Genomic DNA, 25891 nt, shown 5'->3' on the forward strand with positions numbered 1-25891 from the left:
ACAGGGTAAGACCACACCAAAAACAGAAGCAGCAATAACAATTTGAAGAAAAGAATGATTTCAGCACAAGGAACAAATAAGCAAGATGGGCCTCTGCCATCTGAGCAAAAGAAAATAAAAGCCATAAGGTAGCATAGGTAGGATGAAAAGAGATCAAGTGTTTAACTCCTCTTCGAATAAAAATACTCTAAGGATTCAGACAAACTGCGGGTGTTCAGGAAAACACAACACTGAAACAAGATCTACATCACACAAAACAACTGAACTGCTCCAGAATACATGCCAAGCTTTAGCATTTGCATATGGTAACTAAATAATGGAGTATGTCACAAAACTATTACTGTTTTTAAAAATCACAGCTCCTACAAATGTGACTGAATTTCCAGTCTAGCAGGTGGCAGGCTCAGACGAAACAAAAGGAGCTGTAACTTCTCAAAGCTCCCAGCTGAGTTCTAGCATCCACCACATCCCACTCACTGCACGGCAAATCTAAGGCTTTGGGTTCAGAAAGCAACAGGAGAGCCGGGTAGAAGCAAAACTGATTAACAGCTATACATAAAGCTAAACGCAAACCCACTTTCCCTAACTCAGCAAAACCCTGTAGCCACAAATGGCCAGTAATCAGGAGTGTATGAGGAAGTATTTGCTCTACCCCTACGTATTTGCGTAGACACCGCGTCCTACCAAAAGCCAGAGTTCACCAGGCTCAAGGACCTTCAGCCTGATCCAACCTGGTTCCTCTTTCTGGGGTGCATACTTTGCTTCCCAGGGTTAGCTGGGCACCTCCTGTTTCTGTAACAGGTTCAGGCTTTGTTATCATATCCAGTCAAGCGTTTGAGAGCCACAGGTCACTACTGTGGAAAAGTCTGCAGAGCTTTTCTGACCCCTAAATAATAACAATAATAATAATCAGTAATTCAGCTAGCTCCTTCCATCCTGGTTCTTCAACAATAATCCCTCCCCTGAACACCAATTATTTGGTTTTGTTAATTAAACACAGTGAGGGGTGTGCTTAAACCTTTCAACAGAATGTCAGAAAGACAATGTTTGCTTTAAAACCTTTTTCAATTGATTTGTTTAAAAAACAAAATCCACCACCATTAAGACCCCATGCTGTCAGTCTGAACCTCCCTTCCTCCTTAAGTAAAAACATCTCTTTAAAGTATTGAACTAAGCTGGAAAAAAAACCCTATAAATACAGGTTAATCTATAGACAATCTTCATTTTCCACTTCTGGAAGCAAACAAGGGAGGGGAAAAAAGCTGTATGGCTTTTACAAACATCTACCTGTATCAGACCTGGAAGCAGAATCTAGCTCTGGCCTGGCATATATTTCACAGCCAATGAAAACCTCCTTCAAAAACTTTATCAAGATTAGAAACAAAGCAATTTAGAAATTATTTTCTACTTACTGGTCCACAAATCCTGAGAAATCAGGCAGAAAAACAGCACTCAAGCTGAAGTGGCTATACAGGAGTTGTGGAGTCTTCACAATGAAGATGAGTTTCAAGGCGGCAGCATATTAGAGACAAAACACACCCACACACCCATCAGTCAAAGCAATGCAAAAAACAGACGGGACTTTGAAAACAAACCCCCTACACTGTGCACAAAAGCAAAGCATGGCCTCGTTATCACATGACAACACAGGCGACAGAAGTGCAGCTGGCCTCAAGACAAGAAATTCATAGGAGGAGAAAGGGTGGGGCGGGGGGAATCGCCCCAGAAACCTTAAACAAGGTTATGAGCTCCCCCTGGCTCACCCACTCCCGGCGTCACGTGTTGACGGGCTTCCCCACGCACGCTGCTTGCATCTGTAATCCTGCTTCACATGGTCAGTACCTGACTACCCTTCAACGACTGTGGAGGACAAGAGACACCATCACTCCAGTCTAGTAAGGTCAGTCCTTAGGATGGCCAGGAGATTACTCTGACAATCAGGAGAAATAGCAAGAATTAAAAAATTCAAAGATAAACCATTATTTCTGCCATACCAGCAACTGCAAACTCACACCTGATAATACTAACTTCCTTTTGAAAAACAAAGCAACTAACAGAATGACCATTGAATATACTATGTGTCTGAAAAAAAGGGGACGGGGTGATGGTGGTGATCATGTTCTTCCCCTAGAAGGTTGTATGTGGTTTCGGTATCTTAATTTTAGAGACACTTCACTCCTTTTCCTATGACTACACAGTTTGGGTTTTTGGTTTTTTGTTTGTTTGTTTTAAACAAAGCAGCATCAATTAATTGTTTTCTATTTCAAACTGTCTTCCAGACTAATACTTCTGAAAATGAAGAAATAGCCCTTGATCAAAGACGATGCCATTCCAGTCACAGCACACTTAGAAAAGCGCTGCACCCTCAGCACACGAGCGTGCTGCAGGCAAAGCTCAATTTTTATGTGCAGGTAATCAGAGAATTAACAAACCAAGTAGCTAATGGATACCCAATAACAAGGACCTATTGCTGAACACCTACAAGAAGCGACAGGTTAGAAAGTATTGTACGACGCATGTTTCTAATTCTTTATCAAATCAACAGTGTCAGTCTCTCATTGAGAGTGATAACATTTAGAGATATAATGCTGTAGCAGATTCTGGACTGCACAAAAATGTGTGGGCAACCCTTGCTCCACTTTAAAATGCAGGATGTTACCAGACATTTTACATGCTACAGTGATATCTGCAAAACCTTGTCAGGAAACCATTGCTGTTTTCAAACCCAGGGATTCTGGAAATGAGTAAATTTTCACTCACATCAAAACATGAGAGTAAAAACGTAATTAAGGCATTTATACTAATCACAAAGCAATTTGATGACTTAAAATAATCAGAGACACCAATACAAGTAATAACAACCTACCAAATGTATTTCAAAGCAGAACACAGCCATGATACTAAAGATTCTGTCATTATTACTGCTTATAAAACAGAGATGAAGAAAGTGTGAAGTTTTATTTCACAGCACTAAAATTCCAAAACGAGTTCTCAAAATTCATCCAGTTAGTACCCTAGCATTACAAATTTGCATTGTGCCCAGAGATTTGGCAGCTCGATGCTAATCAGAATTACAGCAGCAGTACTTACTAGGAGGAAAAAATGAATTTGCCAGAAGGTTAAGTTAAGCTTTAGACATTTAACAAAATAAAACACATTTCAAACATATTTAACACCAGCATCCATGAACACTGTTGGTATTTTTCATCAAGGAAAGCTTCTGGTTTGAGAAAGGTGGCAAAGTCCTCAATCGATGACTCTCTTGTCCAGGGCCACGTGAAGGAAGAGAAAAAGCATTTTTCTTGCAGGACTTTTTCAGGATGTGGTAATCTGCAATGCCATGAGATACGGCAGCCTGTTCAAACACTGCTCACTGAACTAGTGCTCAACTTTATGGAAATATTATAATCCATTTTATCTTTCCTTTTGAGTATATAAACAAGTCTATACATTCACTAACTAAAAGGGTCATACTGAAGTTGCCTCCCTACTGGTAAGAACCAGTCACACGAACAGGTGCCTAGAACATTTACATGTCCAAACACTTCTATTGCTACAATTGTGCAAAGTTTCCACATTCAGTCTCTAATTCTGTCAAACGAGTCAGTCAGCACATCCTTTAAATACAGATCAGAAACCAAATAGCACATTCTCCTTTCCAGTTAATTTCTGACAGCTGCTAAGATGCATCTCTTATACTGAAGGTATGATGGACCTGTACTCCAAGGCAAAATAGGAAACAGCCTCTGAAGAGCTATCCTTAAAGCCCTGTGACAGAATTTAAGCATACAATCAACTTGGTAATGCAGAAGGCAAATGATGCTTCACTGTACAATGAATTTTTTTGTTCCTCCACCTCATCTGGCACACAATCAAAAAAGCAGTCAAGTATTCTTCCTCTGTAAGAAGGATGTATCTTTTAACAAACATGATGTCTTAAAATCAGTCTCTCTGAACTGACCGAAATCCTCCATTCATCTCCAATAGTCAGGCTTTTATCCCTTCTGTTCAAATCATAAATCAGCACAGGATGACTGACTCACAGAGACAAAATATTTGTTCAAAGGCGGATTTTCTCATCCTTGCTATTTACCAAACTTAACTACCGTTACACAAAGGTTCATTTCTCTGTAGCTTCCCTCAAATGCTGCAATAAAGTTTGTAACAGGCATCTGTCATAATAATGATGATCAGTTGACTTAGTCTCAAGGTAGGATCCTGTTTAAAAAAAAAAAAAAAGGGGACATGCAAAGCTGATATAGCAGTGTCATGTGCTGGGGCTGACGACAGCTATCCTGACCTATATTCCTCCATTTGTTTCAACATCTGTACTCCTCCCTAACCACTTCACCGGTTGCAGAAAAAGAGCTGCAGAGCTAACACAGGCAAGTGTTTCACCAGGATGTTAATGCTGATATATCCACCAGTTTTAATCAGTATCTTCAGTGATCAGAACCTTGGTCTTCACAGAAATCAATGCACTAATGAAACAAGACCCTACATCCCAATACAGGGAAAAGCTCTTAGCTCAGAGTACAACAGTAAAAAACAGGTTTTCGATTGCACCTGAACTTACAGATATATAAACCCTAAGTGCTTTTATACAAGCCATATTAAAAAAAAAACCAAACCCAAAACCACCAACAGTGACAGAAGCCTAAGTCCTCAAGAAAAAATAATTAAAAAATACACACCAAGTTTAAGACCTCAACTTTGAGCCAGTTTGGCTTTTTCTTTCCTATTGTTTGGTTTTGGGGCAGTTAAGTTCCCAGATCTGAAGGTGAGCCCACAAAAAGAAGTTACCCTGCAGCAAACAAGGGTGTAAATGTTTATAGTGCTCCTGTATCCCTGTGGTGATCACTTTTACCACCTTTCACCCCCTCCCCAGTAAACACCACAAAGTATGCCTCACTTTACAGAGTGAGCTCTGGAACATGCATTACAGGGTGTGAGTACATACTTCAGGAGCTACCAGCACCATAAATCCATACCCTCGTTTGCTTTGGGGCAACTTGTTCACACAGCCATTACCTGGGCAATGAAGGAGTTTTTATCTGACTTACTGCGTTTCAGACATTTCTGGACAATTATCTTAATTTTTCCTTTTCTGCCACACTGCAGAGCTCTAAAATACTTTCCACCTTTCAATAGCATCTGAACCTACTTTAAGTGTGGTTGATTTAAAAAAATCACCAGTACTTGTCTGCAATTAATTTCTTTAAAACCAGCTTCATTTCAAGAACAAAGTGGCACATCAAATGGATAAGGCCTACATATGCAACACCACGTTCGGTGCCTTAAAACTAGCAGAAGTCAAGTCCAAGCCAGACGCTTTTTACAGTCCAAAACCTGCCTGGATTTAGGGTTAGCAACAATCCCATTTCAAGCAGGAGGCTGGACTGGAGACCTCTGGAGGTCCCTTCCAACTAGAACTGATAGGAAAACTGTCAGAGCCTGGACGTGACCAAGATGTTCGTAGCTGTAGCAGAGCCTAACCTGAACGCCCTAGCCCAAACCTTTAATGCAAGAAATTGTGTCAGTGAAAGGACGCACCAGATTACTTAGAGAGTAACTACTGCATCTCCCAGAGCACCTTGAAGTAAGAGTGGCTACTTCCTACTCCCTCACTTTTTTTTTTCGGGGGGGTGGGGGGGTGTGGGGTGTGTGTTGGGTTTTTTGGGGGGGTTTAGTTTTGTTTTGTTATTTGGGGTGGAGGTAGGGTCTTGTTTCACTACTTCTTTTTAAAGATAATTTACTGACCCTGGAGGCTAACTTGCCCCTTTCAGGCAGATAATCACAGAATCCCAGACTGGTGGGGGCTGGAAGGGCCCTCTGGAGCTCACCCCATCCCACCCCCTGCGTGAGCAGGCACCCCCAGAGCAGGGGCACAGGGCCGCGTCCAGGCGGGGGGTGAATGTCTCCAGGGAAGGGACCCCACAGCCTCTCTGGGCAGCCTGTGCCCCTGCTCTGGCACCCGCACAGGGAAGGGGTTTGGCCTCATGTTCAGGGGGAATTTCCTGTGCTCCAATTTGTGCCCACTGTCCCTTATCCTGTCATTAATAATGCATGCAGGAACACTGCAACTCCTGCTTTAAATGCCCAAGAAAGATGTTCCCATCTTTGCCAGGCAGAAGCTGGGCAGCTGTGGAGAAGGACTACGTACCCTCTGCCTCCTAGAGGCTCAGGAAAAGGAGAAAAAAGCTTACAGGTTTGAATTATTTCATGCTTGTCACAGGAAAATGGTAATTAGCAAAACAGGCAGCGCAAAGCAATACTCAATCAGTCCAACCACCTTCAGCTCTGATAAAATAGAGGTTGCCCCAGCTCTTAAATCCATCTACAGCACATTCATAAGAAATGACCAATTAAATTACTTTTTTGTACATATAAATATACAGGTACACTTTATCTCGCATCACGTATTTGTCACAAATGCTCAGAACATCCCTGTTAAGCATTTTTTTTTGTAATTCTGCTTATGTCACAAATAAACAGTGCATTGAGCTGAGGCAACCCATCAAATCTGCAAGTTTAGAAAGTTAACACAGCAGCAGCACATCATCAAGAGTGCTTGTTCACAACGTCTGTCAAACAGAACCAAAACCAATTTGCAAACACCCACCCTGTTTCATTTCCTCAAAGTTCATCAACAGCAGTAATATTAACTTTTGGTAATTCACACTCTTCTTTGAAGTGGCAGTTTTCCAGGATGTCCTTGTAATAGTCCTTGAGGTCCGCGTAAGTAGAGATGGTTTTATTTGAGTGATGAAACGACATCAGTTTTTCATTCAACAGCATCTGCACTTGATACTCTTCTTTAGAGGTTTTCACTTGATCACAGTGGTAAAGCACAAATACCAGGTTGGCTGCATAAGGCACAATCCGGCCACTGCGAAATTTCCGATGCATTTGTCTGACATAATTGTTTGCCCTGAGAGGCTCATCATCTTTGAAGAAACCCATAAGGGCAAGCAGTGGCTGAAGTGTCTCTGCATGTCCAACTTGTACAATCAAAGGTGAAGAAATGGGTTTTGAACTAGAAAAGAAAAAAGTGCAAAGGATGAGCAAGAGCCTGTGTTTTAAAACAAACATACCAACATATTGCACAGCTGTCAGCAATGAAGGCTTAAAGAAGTAGATTTTGAACTTGTTTTACTCCAATGCCTGACAAAAACCTGTTTGGGAATTTCAATATATTACAGGCTTTGTTTAAAGCATCCATGCTTCCTCAATTTTGTCCCAGTTTAAGGTACTGGCTCTTACATATAATGCAAGAAGTTGTTCTAAAGGTAGTTAGGCTACAGCTACAGCCTAATATAAATATGGTAAACAAAAGCAAGAAACAGATTAATGGTGTACGTCCATATATTCAGTACATCTCTCCAACCCCCTGGGTGAACCTAGTCACTTGCGCTCTTCCCATGTATGGGAAGATCCAATGACCATGCTACAGATTTTTAAATAGCATTGCCGCCTCCCATCAGGAATTTGAGAGAAGGGCAGCAAATCACCAAGCCAGCTGCAAGGCTCTGTTAACATACAAACCAAGTCAAGCCCTTCACCGTGTGTGACAGAGTCCCCTTCCACTATTGGCACGTGGGGAGGCTCGAGGATGTTCCAGTAACTCATTATTTCTCTAACACGGACCCACTGCAAATACATACAGCCAGTCACCCATCATGGGCTGAGTTTGGAAAAACTCCCCAAGACTTTATTTTTAACCAAATAAGATTTTTACTACAAGTTTGAGACTTGCTTCAGTACAAGCCTACAGCTAAAATATAACAGATTTGAGGATCAAAAACTTTTTCCAACTGCCATAATAAAGGATAAGCTACAATTCAGTTTCAAGATGAAAATTAAGTGTAAGTACAAACTTATTGGCTCATTAAGAAACTACAGTAAACGCCTACTACCCTCTGACCTAACTACAACTACATGATTGCCTGCACAAGCAAACAAATTACTGATTTAACACGCAAACTGCTTCTCTCCCTGGCACACCACCACCAGTGCAGGATTTTGAGTATTTCTTGCCGACCTCTATGACCACCAATGCTTTTCACTGTGTATCATGCTAGAACAAGAATTGTAATTTGATTTGTATTTGGCAAAATACTGCCAATTTCCCCCCCACCCCACCCTGCCTTAATATGGTTCAGCTGTTTGGAAGGTACCTCTGCGTTTACCAATGTGTAGTCTGAAGACAGTGATCCAGTCATTGGAGGAAAACAGTTGTCCCTCCACAATTTGTTAGTCCAAATTATAAGCGAGGCTACTGCTATTACTAATTCTTGAGAACACGAACTAGCCAAAAAGGAGATTCTACTCCCTCAGCACACAGACCAGTAAATTAAGTCACTGATTCACACCACAAACTAAGCCTAAAACAAAGACAGTTTGTGCAACAAAAGGTTACAATTGTTCAATGAAAGGAAAGAGCTGGCTTGTTGCAGGAGGAAACATCAGCCAAGATGAAAATCTGCCCCTTGCTCCAGAGAAGGATTATGGCTTTCTGGGACTGTCTCCAAGCAGCTGTCAGAAGCCCACGTCACTTTTTCTAGCACACCTTTACACACCTTTAGCTTTCAGGAGACTAGAGGTAATGTTTGGCAAGACTCTAGCTGCCAGTACAGTCTACCCTCAGACAAGACACATCTTGACTGGCCTGAAAAGGAGGCATTTCCTCCACTCCAACCTAATGACTGAAGCAACTGAAAAATGGTGAACTGGGGGACTTGCCTGTAGATTTGAACTTTGATCAGGTAAGTAGGAATTCAGTGCGGGCGCAGGATGGGCTCTGTACTACCAGCTCGATATAGCCATGGTGTTTGAGCAGCCTGAAACATACCTCGTGCAGTTCTGCTCCCTGGTGAGCCTGAGCGCTTCTGACTATACTCCTTAGATGTCTATGCACATACATGCACATACTCTCTCCTTAGGCAAAACTTCACTTAAAAAACCCATCAGAAATCTGCCTCTGTTTCCTGTTCAAAAGCAGCATTAAAACCAGAGAAAGGTTCTCTATGGAGGAGGTTACATTTTTTCCCACCCATGCCTTTGCTGCACCAAGAGGTGTACGTTCACTATAGCCCCTCTTCCAGCTCCCCCCAAATCAGCGGTTCTGCCTACATTTCTCCCTGTGCTATTCGTGGCCCCCTCCTCATTTTCATGTTGTGAAGCTTTTGGATCCTTCGACCCCTTTCTCTTCCCTTCTCCCTACAATCTTTTTTTTCTTCCTCTTACTCATTTGACTAGTTCATTTATGTCCTCCCCTTCCACACACACCTTCAGGGAAGTATTTTTAGGTTTTAGGGCACATTCACATCCCTCTCGTCAGTCAACAAATAGAAACAGCAGCAAAACCACATGCCTACGGAAGATGACAGAAGGCTATTCCTTTGACCTCCTGCAATTTCCAGCTCAGAGATCTTGTGGGCCAGATGTGGCTTCTATGCAATGTAGGACTTCTCAGTGAATCTTTTCTTTGTTCAATCTCTCCTTAAATCTACATACATCGATAGCACACACAATGTCCTGTGGCAAGGACTTGCACAGCTTCCTGTACTGCTCTTAACTTTTTCTGTTTGTAGATGTTATGTACCATTTAATCGTTTCTACTTACAGCTTTGCAATAATACTTTTTCCAGGTTGAGAAATCCTACCTCAGTCATTCCAGTTTTTCCAAATGAGCTATATCCTTTTAGATCAGAATGTTAGAAATGCACAATACTCAAGACAGTGAGCTACACTGTAAATCCATGCTGCACCCATGACGTTTGTTTTCTTAATTCACAACATCTATCACCTTTTCCAGTTAGATTACAGAAGTTCGAGATACTTCCAGACAACTATAACGACCTCAAAACTCAACTCCTGAGCAGGAAGTTATCCCACATTCTCCCTGACAGACGATAAGAAGATCATTTCTCCTACGTGGATTACTTGACAGATCTGCAATTTTCAAGCCCAGTTAGGCTCACAAGGTCCTTTTACAATCCTCCTAGTAGAAACAATTTATCTTATTTATCTGTAATAAAAGTGCTGCATTTGCAATGCCACTTAACTTCTCACCTCTTTTTCCCCGTCATTTACAACACGCTGAGCAGCCCAGATCCTTGCAGACCTACCTCCACTAGCAACGTGCCTCTGCTAGGAAATTCAATCAGCTACCCCTACTCTCCATTTCTTGCATTTTTGTTCATTTTTTACCCATGTAAGGGCCTTCCCCCTTAACCCCAGCTGCTTGATTTCTTTTGATAAGGAAACGTGTTGAAAGATGTTTGGAAATCATGACTGGGTCTCCCAGATTGCCCTATTTGTATGCTTGCTGATCCTCCCCAAGAGCTCCAAGAGGCCTGTTCTCCTTTCAAAGAATCACACTGACTACTCTGGTATATCATATTCATCAAGGTGCTTATCACTGCTAGTCTCAATCGTTATTTCTACTAGACTGGCCTGTAATTCTGACTCTCCTGGAGCTGCTTTTTTCACTTTTCCTTTATTTAATTATTTGTTTTTAAATCATCACACCAGCCAGCCCCCACAGGCTTCTTGGCTGAAACCAGCACACACTGCCTGTTGTTTCAGCTATCTCATTCAAGTTCTTTTAGCACTCTTGGGGGAGCATCACCCAGCTCTATCAGCTCAGCACATTTTCATTTTGACCCAGCTCTACGCCTTTATACACATACCTGCTTCCAAAGTTGGTGGTCTGTATTTTATCGTTTACTAAGCAAGGAAGTTAGTAATGTAAATAATGCTGCTAAAGTGTCCAAAACATGTGGTACACAGGCATTATTCACTCCACAGGGAGTGGATTTCACACACCCACCCCACCCTCCAAAAAAATTTCAGAGCTGTTAAAAAAAAAATTAATAATTAACATTCTGGCTATTAGCACTCGCTTTAAGCAAGGTTTTGCTTTACTTTCCAGCTGATGTTCGCAGGAATTTTGAAATGAAAGCAAATCACAAAAAAAATTGTTAACTTCTTAGTTAAAAAAAAAAAACAGCAAGACCTACATTTCCGAAATAGGAAACAAATCATAGCATATACACACACGCACACACTGAAGTTTTAAAGGACAAGGAAAGAAAAATTTCATGAAGACAAAAGGAGGAATAAACAAGGCACTCATCCTCACTGTAATTTGAGGTTTTGTGTCACCTGCTTTGGTCTCATGAAATCCTCATGCTGACAGGCCAAACCACTTTGGGAACTACAACAGACCTCTCCCACTGCCAGCTGTCCAACTGTATTGTTTAACAAGGATTAAAACAGTTTCCTTGTACGTACAATCCTGAGTTTTCAATAGCCTCTAACGCAGTCTACTTCGTTTCTTACCAGTGCTGGTTATCTGATTTCTAAGACTACTCAAGCACTCCCTGTTCAACCTCTGGGGTCATAACTCCAGTTCAGATGTGGTTTCATATTATCTAACAATGACAATAAAAATCACCACCAAGGTTAAAACAGCAACAGTAATATTTTTAATTACGGAGAAACCATGAAAGATTGCCTCTTCAGAGCATGTACACAGGCAAAGGTTACTACTGCCCTTACGCTTCTGATAAAGCGAAGATAAGAGCCCAAAACATAATCAAGAAAACTGATAAATTCAAAACAGTAGCACAGGCTAATAAAACATTAACTGGAAGGCCTGAGGTTTCCACACTCAATCTTCTTTACAATTGATTAATGACTCACCATCACATGGAAGCATCAGACAAAATTCTCAACGTCATACTCTGGCAACTGCTAATGATATTTCAATTCATTTTTCCTCCCTCTTATTTAGTAAATGACTTGGGAAAGCACATTGATCAGCAGACAAAAAAAAAATCTCATTTCCGATTTTAAAGGGAGATGAAAAAACTTTGCCGTAAAGCATTAAGAGCTTGTCTGAAAGTGACTGGTGTCATTTGGTTTCATACCCATTTTATGGGGCACTTCCAAATGAGCAGAAGCGGCTGCCACTATGCAGAACACAAGCGGGGTTCACTGAAGAGGTGTGCAACTTCAGCGGCTGAACTACCCGTGCTGTAACCTTCTAAGTAAATCTGACCACAGCTGAAAATGAAGAAGTTACTGAATGATTCATCAGCATAACCCCAAAAGCTAAGTCTCACCATGGAAAAAAAGGCACTGAGAAGTGGAGATGTGGGATTTATCATTCAGGTGAATTCTAGTTCTCCTTGATCTCAGCAGATTCAGGTTTAAACCTGAAACTTCCGCATCAGCTCACCCATCCTCAACAGTAGATCATTCCTTCTCTTCCTAGGACTACTGATATATCACTTCAGATATGGAAGAAGTGAACTTGAAGGTAAGTTAATCAAGCAAGCTTAGACTCCATTCTGTCCTTTTTCTCCCCAATACAAAACCCAGGAGAAAGGACTCAGAAACCTCTATTTTCAGCTATGGGATGAATTCTGCATCCCTCCCACCTGCCCCTGTGCTTTATTGGGGGGGGATGGGGGGATGGGACACGGACATGACACCAAACCAAAAAAAACCAACCCAAAAAAACCACAACCCCGAAAAAAAAACCCAAACAGCTGGAGGAACCCTAAGTCTACAAGGAACCAGCGGGGAATGCAGTGGTAGGACTCAGAGGGCAGCAGAAATACTTAACAGCCATGTTGCTCAGAGTGTTACCACGGGGAGGAAGGGGAAGGGGAAAGAATAAAAATCTGTCAAACAGTATTAAGTCCCCATGTGTCAAAACTTCCACCTTAGATAGTAGAACAGAAGACAGCTGTGCTCATTCATTTCCAGAATTGGTACCAATGCAACAAAATGCCACCACAAATACTGGAAAGATAAAAATTTTCTTCTTTTCCAACAAGGACATACATGAGCGTGCTCATGGCAAAGACAAACTTGAAAAACTGACAAGACTATGCAAACCCCATTTAAAACCCTGACTAAAAGGGAACAGCTTTTATCTAGTCCCACAAGAGTTAATCACCCAAAGCTGACTAGGCTTCACTGCATTTCACTTGAGAGCTTCTGCAGTTTCAAAGGCACTTTTCTGAATGATCCCACCTCTCATATTCTTATGGATCTCAAAGATTTAAATGTGTTACTGCAGCAGCATTGTGCTGATGCTAAATGTTGAACCATCATGACAAGCCAAAACCAAATCAAGAGGGTCATGTCACTTGTCAAACCCTTCCTGCCCAAGGTGAATACAGGTTAGATCAGCTCATTTGTGTGTTAGGTGCCTAGGTATTGTTTTGCTCTGTTTTTTAATTCCTTAGATAAAGGGATATGACTCTATAATAATCTTTTCAGAGCAGTCCTGAGCAAGCATTACGTAATTAATGTGAGATTAAGTACGTTCTGGGAGGTTTGAAAGGCATATGCAACACTTCAAATATCTAGTTCTAGGCAGAGAGATGAAAAAGACGTTCCCAGGGAGGTCCCCTGGACTGCCCAGGCATCTGAGAGAAGTCAGCAAACACACACACACTCTTCAGAAATGCAGACACAGGGATGCTGCTGAACGTGCTATGATGACTTATGGAGAATTTCACGCTTCTACATGGTTTCCCCAAAAGCACCCTTTAATCATGTCAGAAGCCCCACCTTTGAAAGATCAGGCTATCAAAACCAACCATGCAATATGATACAGAGCTGCTGCTTGAGACATTTGCAGTTTATTAGCAAAAGCCATCCCATTTCTCTGGTTTTCTGCAAATGAAGTCAAGACCTGAGCATTTTTCAGGTGTACTAATGTAAACTGTGCAGTCTATTGAACTGTACAGCTGGCACGTTGCCCTCTGAATACACGAACATCTTATTACAGGGATCAGTTTACCCATCACACACTCAACACCTGTTCTCCTCTCTAAACAAATATACTGAAGCAATGTTTTTACAATTTTTTGGTAAGTTATATATGACTATGTAATTAGCAGATGAGATGACACGCACCTAGTCCAGAAGCTTTTCATGACAGGCTCTCTCAGTACCCCAAAGAGCCAGGGGACACAGTGGGGACACCCCTCAAGTGGCCCCATAGAAAGCCACACTGGGCCACCCATACCTCCATGCCCTCTGAGAAAGGGACTCTCTGGGAAGCACAGGACCACGCTCTGCAGGACTCGGCTCTGCAGGGGCTGTCTCATAGGTCCAGGTAAGCCCGCGGAGTTTGCATCTGGCTACAAGCTGCCCTGCACTTCAAATAACAGAAGTTACATGTCTACACGTCATAGCCCTGTTCTCCTTTGGAGCTGCTCTGCTACTGGGTGGGTGATCAAACACGCCGGTTTACAACTCCTACCAGAGGACACAGGACATCCTGAACCTGCTGATGCATCCAGAGCCAAGAACCTGCACTGTGCAAACATGGGATCCCAGTGGCAACAGAGATGTTTTATTAAAAGAAATGACTAAACAATTTGGATCTAGGCAAGAGGTTTTTTAAATCCAATTATGTAATTTCTACTGCACACGTGGAAGTTTTTTGCTCTGTTCCCTTTGTACATACTATAAAAAGATAGTTTTGAACAGTTAATTGTTTTTAGATCACATATTCAATTATTTTGTACTGTGTCATAGTTTTGAAAGGAGCAATTAGGGTGCAGCAGTAAATGACTACAGAAAGGTTATCAGCTGTGTTGTGAATTGACCTGCAAAGAGGAAGGCAAATTACAAGAAACAATAAAAGTACCCATAAATTGGCAAATTAAGCTGTTTATTTTATGGCTTAGTCTGGTATAACCACATAGATCACCTTCACTTGATCTTGAACTACGTTCAAATTCAAATATGTCTTTTTTTTTTTTCAATACCTGCTTACTCTGAAAAGAAACCACCAAATATTTTGCAATGCGTATGTGGAGCTAGGCTAGTATTTTCAATCATTAGCCACATAATTTAAACACTGTGATGGCTACAGAAAGCATACCTCCCAACTTCCAGAGCCTTACGGTAATCCATTCAGACAGTACAAGTATTAACAGGTATTTCATATTCTCCTTCACAAGCAAGAGAGAAAGACATGTTAAATATTTGAAGCTAGAAAAAAAAAGTATAAAACAGCTTTAATGAATAGCTGATATCCCTAAAGTGTGCCACAAACAATTTTCAAATCCACCCCTGCCCAAGTGTGTAGCTGTTAAGGGTTAGGGTTTTTTTTGGCTTTGTGTTGTTCTTTTTTCTTGGGGGGGTGGTCAGGTTGGGTTCTGTTGTTTGTTTTAAATCTGATTGGCAGCTTCATATTGCATTAACTACCAAAGTACACAGATTTCTCATCAACACACAGAGTTTCTGTTGGCAGAACACTCAAAGATCACAGATGTAAGGCTCACTTGGGCAGCTCACAGAAACAGAATCCCAGAATCCCAGGTTGGAAGGGACCTCAGGGATCATCTAGTCCAACCTTTCTGGGAAGAGCCCAGCCTAGACAAGATGGCCCAGCACCCTGTCCAGGTGACTCTTGAAGGTGTCCAACGTGGCCAAGTCAGCCACTTCCCTGGGGAGATTATTCCAATGGTGACTGTCCTCACTCTGAGAAATGTCCCTCTCGTGTCCAATCGGAATCTCCCCAAGAGGAACTTGTGTCCATCCCCCCTTGTCCTCTCCATGGGACTCCGTGTAAAAAGGGAGTCTCCATCTCCTTTGTAGCTGCCCCTTAAGTCCTGGTACATGGGGATGAGATCCCCTCTGAGCCTCCTTTTCTCAAGGCTGAACAAACCCAGCTCTCCCAGCCTACCCTTGTACGGCAGCTTCCCAGTCCTCTGATCATCTTGGTGGCCCTTCTCTGGACCCCTTCCAGCCTGGCCACATCCTTTTTGTACAGCGGGGACCAGAACTGCACACAGCGCTCCAGGTGTGGCCTGACCAGCGCTGAGTAGAGCGGGATGATGACTTCTTTCTCTCTGCTGGTGGTGCCCTTTTTGATGCAACCCAGCAGCCTGTTGGCCTTCTTGGCCGCAGCAGCCACTGTTAGCTCATGTTGAGCTTCCCCCCACCAGGACCCCCAGGTCCCTTTCCACAGAGCTGCTCTCCAGCCAGGTGGGTCCCAGTCTGTGCTGCACTCCCGGATTATGTTTCCCCAGGTGCATGACCTCACACTTGTCCTTGTTGAACTTCGTAAGGTTCTTGCTGGCCCATTCTTCCAGCCTATCCAAATTTCCCTGCAGAGCAGCCCTTCCTTCTGGAGTGTCTGCTTCCCCACTCAACCTGGTGTCATCAACAAACTTCATCAGGCTACGCTTGATCCCGTTATCCAGATGACTTATAAAGACGTTGAATAACATTGGGCCCAATATTGATCCCTGGGGGACCTCACTTGTGACCTGCAGCTGAAAAGCAATGCATATCTCTATTCTTCCATTTTTCTTCATATCTCTTCATTTCCTTACAGACCCATACCCCACACTGCAGCAAGAGAGGCTTCCTCCTGCAACCACAGTGTTTCCCCGTTCTGCTCCGAGTGTGCCAAGTCTCCCAACGAGGCGAGGCGGCAGTGAGGAATGGGCTTGAGCTGGCAGTCCCAGCAGTTCCACACAGAGCACAGACCAGATATGCCTCTTGGCAAGGGATGAGGGCCCATCAAGGCAGAGGTTATTCCTACCATCAGCATTATGTTAGGTGTGTGGGTGGAAATCATAATGGGTTTTGGTCACTAGCTGTAGCCCACACATGAGCCACAAAGAACTCAATGCTTCTTCTGAGGCGAGGTGATACTCATTGATTTCTCCTCTACACCCCGATGTTGAAGTGTCTCTAAATATGCAGCTTTGGGAAATTGGACACTTTCTAACTGTTTAAACAAATGCTGACTGGTAAGAGCAGCCTTTCAAGGATTCTTCCACAGCAGCAGAATTGCAAGCGAATATGCATGCATGTGTCACACTACCTGGCAGGTTTACCAAGATAATGAAAAGCAGAGATACTTTCAGTAAGGCCTAGGCTCCAGTAGAGGGAAAACCCAACAGTTTAATGAAGAGCATTTCCCCATTAGCTTCTTTGCCACGTAATTCCATATCCTGACTCCATATTTTCTATCCATATCAGGAAGACTGGGGAAAAACAAAATTCTTATGTCTTCACAAAAATAACATGCTTTATGGGCTAAGACAACTGCCCAATATGCCATTTCAGTACAACAAATCACCTGGTTTAATTTTATATTCAGCTCTCATGACACACTTTTTTGTAATTAAGAAAATCTGTATGGAAAAGAGAGTCCTGGCCCCCAGCCTCTCCCCAGAAACATGACCACATTTCTTTACAGACTGGTAAGAAGGTATGGAGGAATGTGGTCCTTAAAGGCCCACTGGAACTGTGGTACGGTCTCAAGGAGTAGACGCTTTCTGCTGAAGAATTAACCTTTATTAGACATTTATACTTTATTGCTACTGAGGGTACACGAGATTGCTAACAGTGGGTGATCACTAATACAACTATCAATAAATTCACCATCAGACCCAAGTTCCTGAATAGGTATTCCAACACCTTTCCACCAACTGTCTGGATGGGGAGAGCTGACGAGAGCAATCATGTAGTGAAAATCCCTTTCACAGCCTTCAAAACCATCTTGCTGTACAGCAAGACTACACAAAAGAGACTATTGCTAGTTTAAAACAAGAAATCCATTGGAATTCATATGATGAAAGATCCTAAAAATGTCTGAAACTTTTGCACTGCAAATTGAAGGTGGAAGTAATTAGCCATAGGTATTTATTACCTTCTTCACCATCTTCTTAAGGATAGACTAATCAGCAGAAGATATCTTCCTCAGAAGAAAGAAGAGTGAACTTTAACAAGGCAACTAATAACGCAACCGAGTTCGGTGAGCAATCAGATTGCAAGGTCAAGAATCACTTCATGGAAGAAACAGGGTTACAATAAAAGCAAGGTTTCTCTTTAATTCAGCTGTAACTGGGAATGGAAACAGGACAAAGCTATTGAATAGAACTACTTGAAGTATGCTACAAAAATGCAGCGTTGCCAACATTGCTCTCCACTGCCAAGCCTGGAGCCGAACAGATAATCCAGATCCCTCAGCTTCTTGCTGGAACAGAAATGCTCCTCTTACTACTGTTGGATAGGCCAATCTAAGCTTTCCAGAAAGAAAGGAGAACTTGGAGCAAAGATAATGCTCTGGAAGTAAATTTGTTGTTCTTAAATTTTGAAAGCAAACAGCCAGTTACAAACTAATGTTAAACATCGCTAAATTGAAACACCATTCCACTAAAAGACATTTCATCATCATCAAAGTTTCATTTTCTGAGTAATGAACTCCTGCAAAAGTTGCCTTGAAGTTGTACGGTACCATAAAAAACGAAAAAAAGAGACAAGACATTCATGCACACATATATGCACAACCAAACATTTTCTACTGTTATTAACACAGACATATGTTTTCATTTATATGGCTTCTTGTTTTCATTTGTACTCTCATATTGCCACGGGATCCAGGATGTGTCTCTCTCCCTACATGAAAAAACATTAGTTGCACCACTGCGCTCTAGATCACAAGAGACACAAGCTGTTCCAAAGCATCGGCGGTGGTAGATTTCCACACGTTAGGTGCACTGGGTTACCCGATTCAGATCACACTAAAGTCTTCAGTGCTTTAAGACTGCCACCTTACGTTGTGGGATGGAGTGACACGCTCCTTTGGTACCCGGCAATGCACCGCATTTACCTTCTCGCACGCTAAGCCAACGCTCTATTAAAAACAGACATATCGGTCTGATTTTCCAGATGAATCCCAAAAATAATTAAGATAAACAGTACTTGCACTGTTTACCTAGTGATAACTCCACTTTAGATGAAAGAAACTATGTATTATATTAAACATGACCTCAACATTCCTGCATTGCGCAGAGCTCCAGTGATAAACACAGGGTTTCTCTCTGCATCCCACACTAAAGGGCATCCAAAAAGCCGACTGACTGACTGAGAATTATGCTTAACTGACTTAGCACGCAGTCCTCCTACCACCATTGAGGTCCAACTTGGATCCTCAGTCAGCAAACCTTAGAAGGAAAAAAACTGCCTTGCTGTCTTCTCTGTATCAAATGGTTACAATCAATTTCATGGATTATTCCTCCAACCCAAATGTGAATGCTACTTCTAACTTCAGTCTGCCAACTAAAAGGGAAAAAACCTCATGTCTTCCAACAGGTTATCATGTAAAAAAATACATACAGCCAGCCTCAAATATCTATGACTCATGCTTGTCTTTCTGAAATATCAAAGCCATTAATATCATTCTGCTGGGTGTTAGGTAGATCTGCTTTAATATATTGACTATAAAGTCCCAAGGATGCTAGGAATGCGAGAGCATCCACCACATGTAACTAGTGTTTATGTATTAACCCCAAAGATGAATTTGCTGGTTATAAGTTAAAATTACTTGTAAATAGGTTTCTATCAAGTATTTAACGGCACAATATTTATACAATCTTATGACCACATCCTTGATATTGTGTACTTTTATAAACATTTCCACACTTATCCGTTAAGGTATTAATTCATATGATTCATCACCGAACTATGAATTCTTCATTCCTCATTTTGCACGAGGAACATGCACACAGGTTTTAAATTCTCATATGAATGCACTGCATTTAAGCCTAAAGCAGCTCTCAAAAAAAAAAAAGATTACGAGCACATGAAAGCAAATTCTGTGACACAAACATCCCAGCCTGTTAACTGAAGCCTTTCTTTTCTCCGTGCCACAACATATCCCAGCTTCATTCCTGTTTTACTTCTCCCCATCATACCAATTCACACAAGACAAGGTCAACACCAAACAGACGCTGAATCACGACTGCTGACTGATACCAGCTAACAGGGGTAAACAGTACACAAGAAAAGCACAGGCTTCTCATCTCTCACTGTTAAGGAAGTATAGGGATGGTTATACCCTGACACCATAAAGGCAGTTTTGAGGACTGCACAACTCAGCGATGGAGCACCACTGCTATTGTTCTTCCACTGACATCAAATGACTGCTGTCAAATCATGGCGATCGATGAAGACAAGCTGCTTTATCAGACCACCATCCTTTGAAAACTTATTGTCAGTATCTTCAAGCCTACTAACAGTTACTTGTAAGGCCTAGTATCTTCCTACAGCTACAGCGTTGCTCCCAAACTACAGCTTTGCTGTAGAAGAACAAGGATGGGGAAACTAAGTATCCTAGACAGAATTCTCTGACTGGCCAGCTGACCTGCTGACTTTGGATTCATGCAACAAATCACCGTATTTACAACCACTTCAGGACAGACGTGTGTCTCTCCTGTTCTTAAAAGGCACCAAGTGTATCGCCTGCTGCCTGCCCTTCCCTTGTTACAAGGCTGGCTTGCTGTTGCAGCACTGGCCTCTTGGATCCTGCAATAGGCCACTCTGGTCTACAGTCACTAAGTGTTTGGATTGATCTGAAACAATTCTTTTTCCCGTAATTACATTTCAACACCTTTAATCTAAACAGAAAGCTTTCATAATGCAAGAGACTCAAATCAAACACAGGCAGAAAGAGAGATTTCCACGCTGAAGTTCTTAAGTAACCAGATAACAGAACGTTATTGTGGAGATGCTTTCAGCCCACAATCTTCCTTCAGCCCACAGTCTTCCATTTTCACCACAAATTATTTTTAACAAGGACATTTTAAACAAAAATCTCACTGCTTTAACTCAATGGACTCTTCTCAAACTGTGCAGGAAAAGAACACCATTATCAGACACAGCATCTGGCTGTGCTGTGAAGGTCTGTGGGGACCAGTAAGTTAAAAGATGGAAATACATTAGCTGGGCACAAAAGCATCAGTGGAAGAAAAAAAAAATAACACTCTTTACAGTAATACTGCTCTATTAAAAATTTTATTTTCTCCATTAAAATTCTCCTAGCTCAAACCCTCATAACACTGTTACTTTTGGAAGTACTTTACTTCTGTTCACATTAAATCCCACCCAGGATTGGCCTCAGAAAGCTAGTAGTCATAGCACAAAAGCCTTTTTACTTACCTTTTGCTCTCTTCCACTGCTTTGTCCAAATGCTGGAAGATATCTTGGAGTAAAATGCAGCTGGAGCGACTATTGATGTCATAGCCATATCCTCTCTTCCAGTATTGCTTCAGGTCATTCAGGTATTCCAGTACCTAAAGTTGCAGAGTTCATGAGTTTTTGTTATGACACAGAGGGAAAATCCCACAACCTGGAGCAATGACACTACCACACACTGCAAGAAATCAACAATTCAGCACAACCCGTGTTTCCCCCCCAACCCCCGGGGGAGAACATCAAGGCTCCAGTTGAAACCGCTTCAGCATGAAACAAAACACAATAGATCAGATGGAAGAGCCCCCAAATTCAGCATCTTGTCTCTGATCATGCTCATAATCAGGCCTAGGGAAAACAGCAGGCACACTTCCTCAGACTCCAGTGATTTTCAGCCCAGCGCTTTGAGCCCTAAGGTGGTTTTCTACAAATTTAATAGGCTTTAGTGGATTCTCTCCCACAATAGCCCAATCTCCCCTTTGAGCATACCAAGTTTTAGCCTTAATAGTACCCTGCTCCTTGGCTACACACTTAAAATAAAAAAAAAAAAACAACAGTCTGTTGTGAACCTGCCTTCTTCATTTTGTACCTGTTAGGTACTGCACATGACAAGACAATCATTATCTGCCACTTTTAGCATTTCTGATTTTGCCTTATGAAGGTCAGAGATTCTTCGCTTAATTAATCATTCTTCAGATGGAAGCAATCCCATATCCTTATCCGAGCTGGTCTATGTCTACATTCTCGAGATGAGCTCATGTCTCAAAGGTGGAACTGTGCCTTGGATTTATGTAAGGGCACACGATGCTCCCCTTTCTCTGTTCCTTTTCTTACAATTCCTAGCATTAAAGCTGGGGTTTTGTTTTTCAGTAATTTTACTGTACCTGAGCCAACATTTTAATGGATCTATGCCACCGGAAGTTCAGTTCTCAGTGGCACAAGGGCTCTGAGAGGCGGCCACCTTGTCTACAAAGTTCAACTTCTTATTCCACACATGGTTTCAGAGTGAACACCACCTGCCACTATGTTGCTGTGTAATCCACCCTCACAGGCCCCTCCGCAAAGCCTCTCCAACACCCTGGTTCTTACTATCCCAAGAACTCCATATAATCAGGAAGCTTTCCCACCTCACTGCTAAGTTATTTATAAATATATTGAACAGCACAGGTCTTGGCAGAAGTCCCTCCTCTTTGAGAGGAGCACATTTACTCTTAACTCCACTGCCTACCCTTTAGCCAACCACCCACCCATGCAGGGGCCTCCCTTCTCTCCCGGGTGGCCTAAATTTCCTTAAAAGCCTTGGGGGGGCCTTACTGAGCATGCCAGATAAATGTCATCATTCCTAATCCCCATCTCTCGTGATCCCTTCAAAGGGTACATCAGGTCCTTTTTTGAAAGGAGGGGAATGAACGTAAGTGTCATTTATCTGGGTTCTACTAGTTTTAGGCATTAGGTTGAGATGAGACAGTCCACAAAACCATATAAAAAAGTCTTAGAGGACCTGGAAGACCTAATTTGATGTCCACTGGAATCAAGGCATTTTATCTTATGACTATCAGATGCAAAACAAAGCTGTCCAGAGCATTTCTAATGTTAAAGAAATAAAAACATATAGAAATTAAGCACAACAGGAAAAGACTGTTTTAGTCAGGACAAATCAAGACTGCACCAGTATTTAAGTCTGAATGAAGAAGGGCACCTCAGCCTTGCTGCTCGATTAATCCAGAGGAGACCAAAGCAGTGCTTCATTAGACTGAAGAATAAGGGGCACAGAACTTAAAACTTCTGACTGTGCAAAGAGTTAAGGCTGAACACTAAGGCATCTTTGGAAGGCTTCTCAAATCTCTCTCCCATGTAGCACCCACCTTGGCATCTTCTTCACTGAAGAGTGAGCACCATGGGGAAGTCACATTTTTTATAGCCAACTCATATGAGCAGGTGAGAAAAGCGACTTGAACAAGATCTGCAATAAATCCAACAAGCAAGCAAAAGATAAACCGCTGCTACACAAGTAACAACTTTCTCTCAACTGAAATGTAATTACAATTTAGCAATGCAAAGAACATAATCCAATAAATAATTGCCAGTCCAAAGGCCAAGCACCAAAAATAAGCAGTTTACCACAGAATTATTGCGCAGAATCCAAAGTTCAGTGTGCAACCTGCTCATATTATATCGATACAATGGGGAAACGAGAGCGTTTCGCATCAATGCTGCACATTTGCCAATGTACGTGCTATAGGTGTCAACTGCTAGTGCATCCTCATTACCACAAAGGACAGAATAGGCAATACAAGGAAGGCATGTTTGTTCAATGCAGAGCAGTTTTTGACTACCATCACTCATCCCCCACGTTAGGGGCCAAGTTTGAACAGCAGAATGCTGCAACTTTGGGACTGTAGCTTTAGGACATGCTGGAAGTGACAGCAACACCTATTTGGGGAGGCTCCCCCCACTTGACCACACCAGGAAAGCCTGGTGCTTCTCTTCTGGACAACTTCTGTTGTGAAGTTACAACACAGACATACCTGTCCGCCTTTTCCTGAGGTTATTTGTGTGTTTGAATTGTAAATGGTTTTACAAAAGCTGCATCTGCTCAACAGAGCAGAATTAAAAGAATAACACACCCGTATCCCTCCAAACAAAGGTAAAGCTGATTTCATCGGTAGGAAAGATATTTTCAAACATCTTTTTCTTCTGACCACTGACTGACAAGCATTCATTACTGCAACACCAGTACACGTTTGCAGTGTTACGCATTTAATTAGACCAGCGTCTCCAATTTACAGCATATTTTAAATTCCCTACTCTGCCTAACTACACAGTGTCTCAGAAGTCGTTCTCAGCCAGACTCGGAGCTGAAGCCACCTGTAACAGGCATTCATTACCTGCGTTCAGCTCCTCCACCGGCAGACACAAGGCACTCGCCACCTTCTTCAAGACCTTCCTCATCTCCGGCCCCTCTTTGAAGGCATTCACCTGGCACATCGCCGCGTCGTTCTCTTCCACCAAAGCAACGAACTTGGCGCAGTAATCGAAAAAGCGCATCAAGGAATCATTAACTTCAACTTCCACCTCTGAAAAGCAAATGCAAGCCTCAGGGAAGCGCCAGCGGGAAGCATCGCCGCACCCCAAGGGTCCTGGGGCCCGGTCACTCAGCCACCCTCCCGGGGACGGCACCCCCCCACCGCAGGGGTATCCCTGCAGGGGCACGCAGAGTGCAGGGTCCCTCTCAGCCCGGGGATGGGGGACATGGGACTGCCCTCACGGCTTCCCTCTGCGCGGGGGCCGCGGGAGGAGCCGGGGCTCCCTCAGGGAAGTGCGTGGGTGCTCGGGGTGGTCCGGGCTTACCGTGGCCGCCGAGGCTGAGGGAAGGCCCGAGCCCGTCGCGGAAGGCGGCGCCGCTCTGCAGGCAGCGGTGCTTGGAGCTGCTGGCCAGCACCAGGCGGCGGCGGGCGGCGAAGAGGGCCGGGAAGCGGGCGGCCAAGCGGCGGGCCAGGTGCTCCATGTCGCGCCGGCCCTGCGGCGCCAGCTGCCCGTCGAGGCTCTCCTCGTACCACATCTGCCAGGCGGCCAGGGCGGCGGCGGCGGGGCAGGCGGCGGCGGGGCGGCGGCTGAGGCGGGCGTGCAGCTCGCCCAGGCGGCGGATCTGCCCGGCCGTGGGGTAGCGGGTGCCGTGGCGGAGCAAGGCGCGGAGCTGCAGCGGCGCGCAGGCGGCGGGCGGCCGCGACCCGCCCGCGGCGGGACCCAGCGACAGCGAGTCGCGCACCAGGTGCGGGTTCACCTCCTCGTAGCGGGACTTAGTGCCGAAGTAGCTGCTCAAGCCCGCGCTCGCCACCGCGGGCAGCAGCAGGAGGAGGAGGAGGGCGGGGGAGAGCGCGGCGGCCGCCCGGCGCAGCGCCATGGCAGCAACTGCGCGGCTGCCGCAGGAAGAGGCGGGGCGGAGCCGCCCCCTCTCGCCTGCCCCTCGCCGCGGGGGCCGCGCCTCAGGCAGGGCCGCTGCCGGGTGGGCGCGCGGCCGAGAGGCGGGAGCCGTGAGGTGCCCCCGGGTCTCTGCCTCCTCCCCGCTTCGCCCGGGTCGGCGGCTCCCCTCAAGCCGGGCTACTTCGCAGCGCTGCCCCCCTATGTTAAAACCCTGCCTTTTTGAGTCATCAAAGCCCCCGATTCTCGTCGTGCCTCATTGTTCCTGCCCCCCGTGGGCACCCGGCAGGCCAGGGGGCTGCCCCGGGTGAAGCAGGGGGAGGCGGCAGCTCCCCTAAGGCCTTCACCCACTTGGGAAAAAAAGTGGTTTTTTTGATCCACTGAAGGCCCCTCACAATGCTAAAGACCCTTATCCTCATCCCGCCTTGCACCCACTTTGGCAGAGCTTGGCCTCCAACACGGGATGCCTCGTCCTCCTCCACACCGGCTGATGCGCTGGGTGAGTGAAGTTAAGAAGGGGCTTTCGAGGGCATTTTTGGCTCCTTTTGCCCAAAAGCTGTCGAATTCTGCAGCAATGTTGCTTCGAGGGGGATTGTGGGTCGCTGCTGTCAGGGATTGCACCGCAGGTCAAGGGCAGTGTGGGTCATCAGGGTTTTTTAACATGGCTTATGCGTTCCCAGCAGGAGCCGGTTCAGGTGGAAATAGGCAGCTATGGAAACGTCAGACGAGCGGGAGCATGAAGTTTGCAGCCCGTGATGCTTCCAGTCAGGAGTGGTGTCCAGAGAGCCACCAGTACCGGTATAATCCTCACATCCTGCTGGCATTGCTGGCAGCATGTCATGAATGCATTGTAATGACCTATCCAGAAAAGCTTAGAAAGGCTTAGAAAAGCTAAGAGTAAAAAGGCATCCTGTAGAAAAGCCTGAGCGTGATGGTGATGCGT

General features: G+C 43.9%; 1 protein-coding gene across 1 annotated transcript; it reads right to left on the reverse strand.

The window, feature by feature from the left end:
• Positions 1–2846: 2846 nt before the first annotated feature.
• On the reverse strand, positions 2847–24965 carry MINPP1 (multiple inositol-polyphosphate phosphatase 1). The gene is made up of 5 exons (XM_064464553.1): positions 24379–24965; positions 23916–24104; positions 22893–22990; positions 20995–21128; positions 2847–7036 (listed from the first exon to the last, which is right to left on the reverse strand). The coding sequence occupies exons 1-5, from the start codon at positions 24929–24931 to the stop codon at positions 6637–6639; spliced, it is 1374 nt and encodes a 457-aa protein (XP_064320623.1). The 5' UTR covers positions 24932–24965; the 3' UTR covers positions 2847–6636.
• Between the last annotated feature and the right edge of the window lie 926 nt (positions 24966–25891).

This window comes from Phalacrocorax carbo, chromosome 13, assembly GCF_963921805.1.
Source record: "Phalacrocorax carbo chromosome 13, bPhaCar2.1, whole genome shotgun sequence".
NCBI lineage: Eukaryota > Metazoa > Chordata > Aves > Suliformes > Phalacrocoracidae > Phalacrocorax > Phalacrocorax carbo.

What these genes read in the sequence shown, in the direction of transcription:
- MINPP1 (XM_064464553.1), bottom strand. Translation starts at nt 24,931, where the DNA reads ATGGCGCTGCGCCGGGCGGCCGCCGCGCTCTCCCCCGCCCTCCTCCTC. An exon ending in CCTCAGCCTCGGCGGCCACG is followed by an intron (nt 24,105 to 24,378) that starts GTAAGCCCGGAC and finishes TTTGCTTTTCAG; the next exon opens with AGGTGGAAGTTGAAGTTAAT. An exon ending in TCAGTGAAGAAGATGCCAAG is followed by an intron (nt 21,129 to 22,892) that starts GTGGGTGCTACA and finishes CTGCAACTTTAG; the next exon opens with GTACTGGAATACCTGAATGA.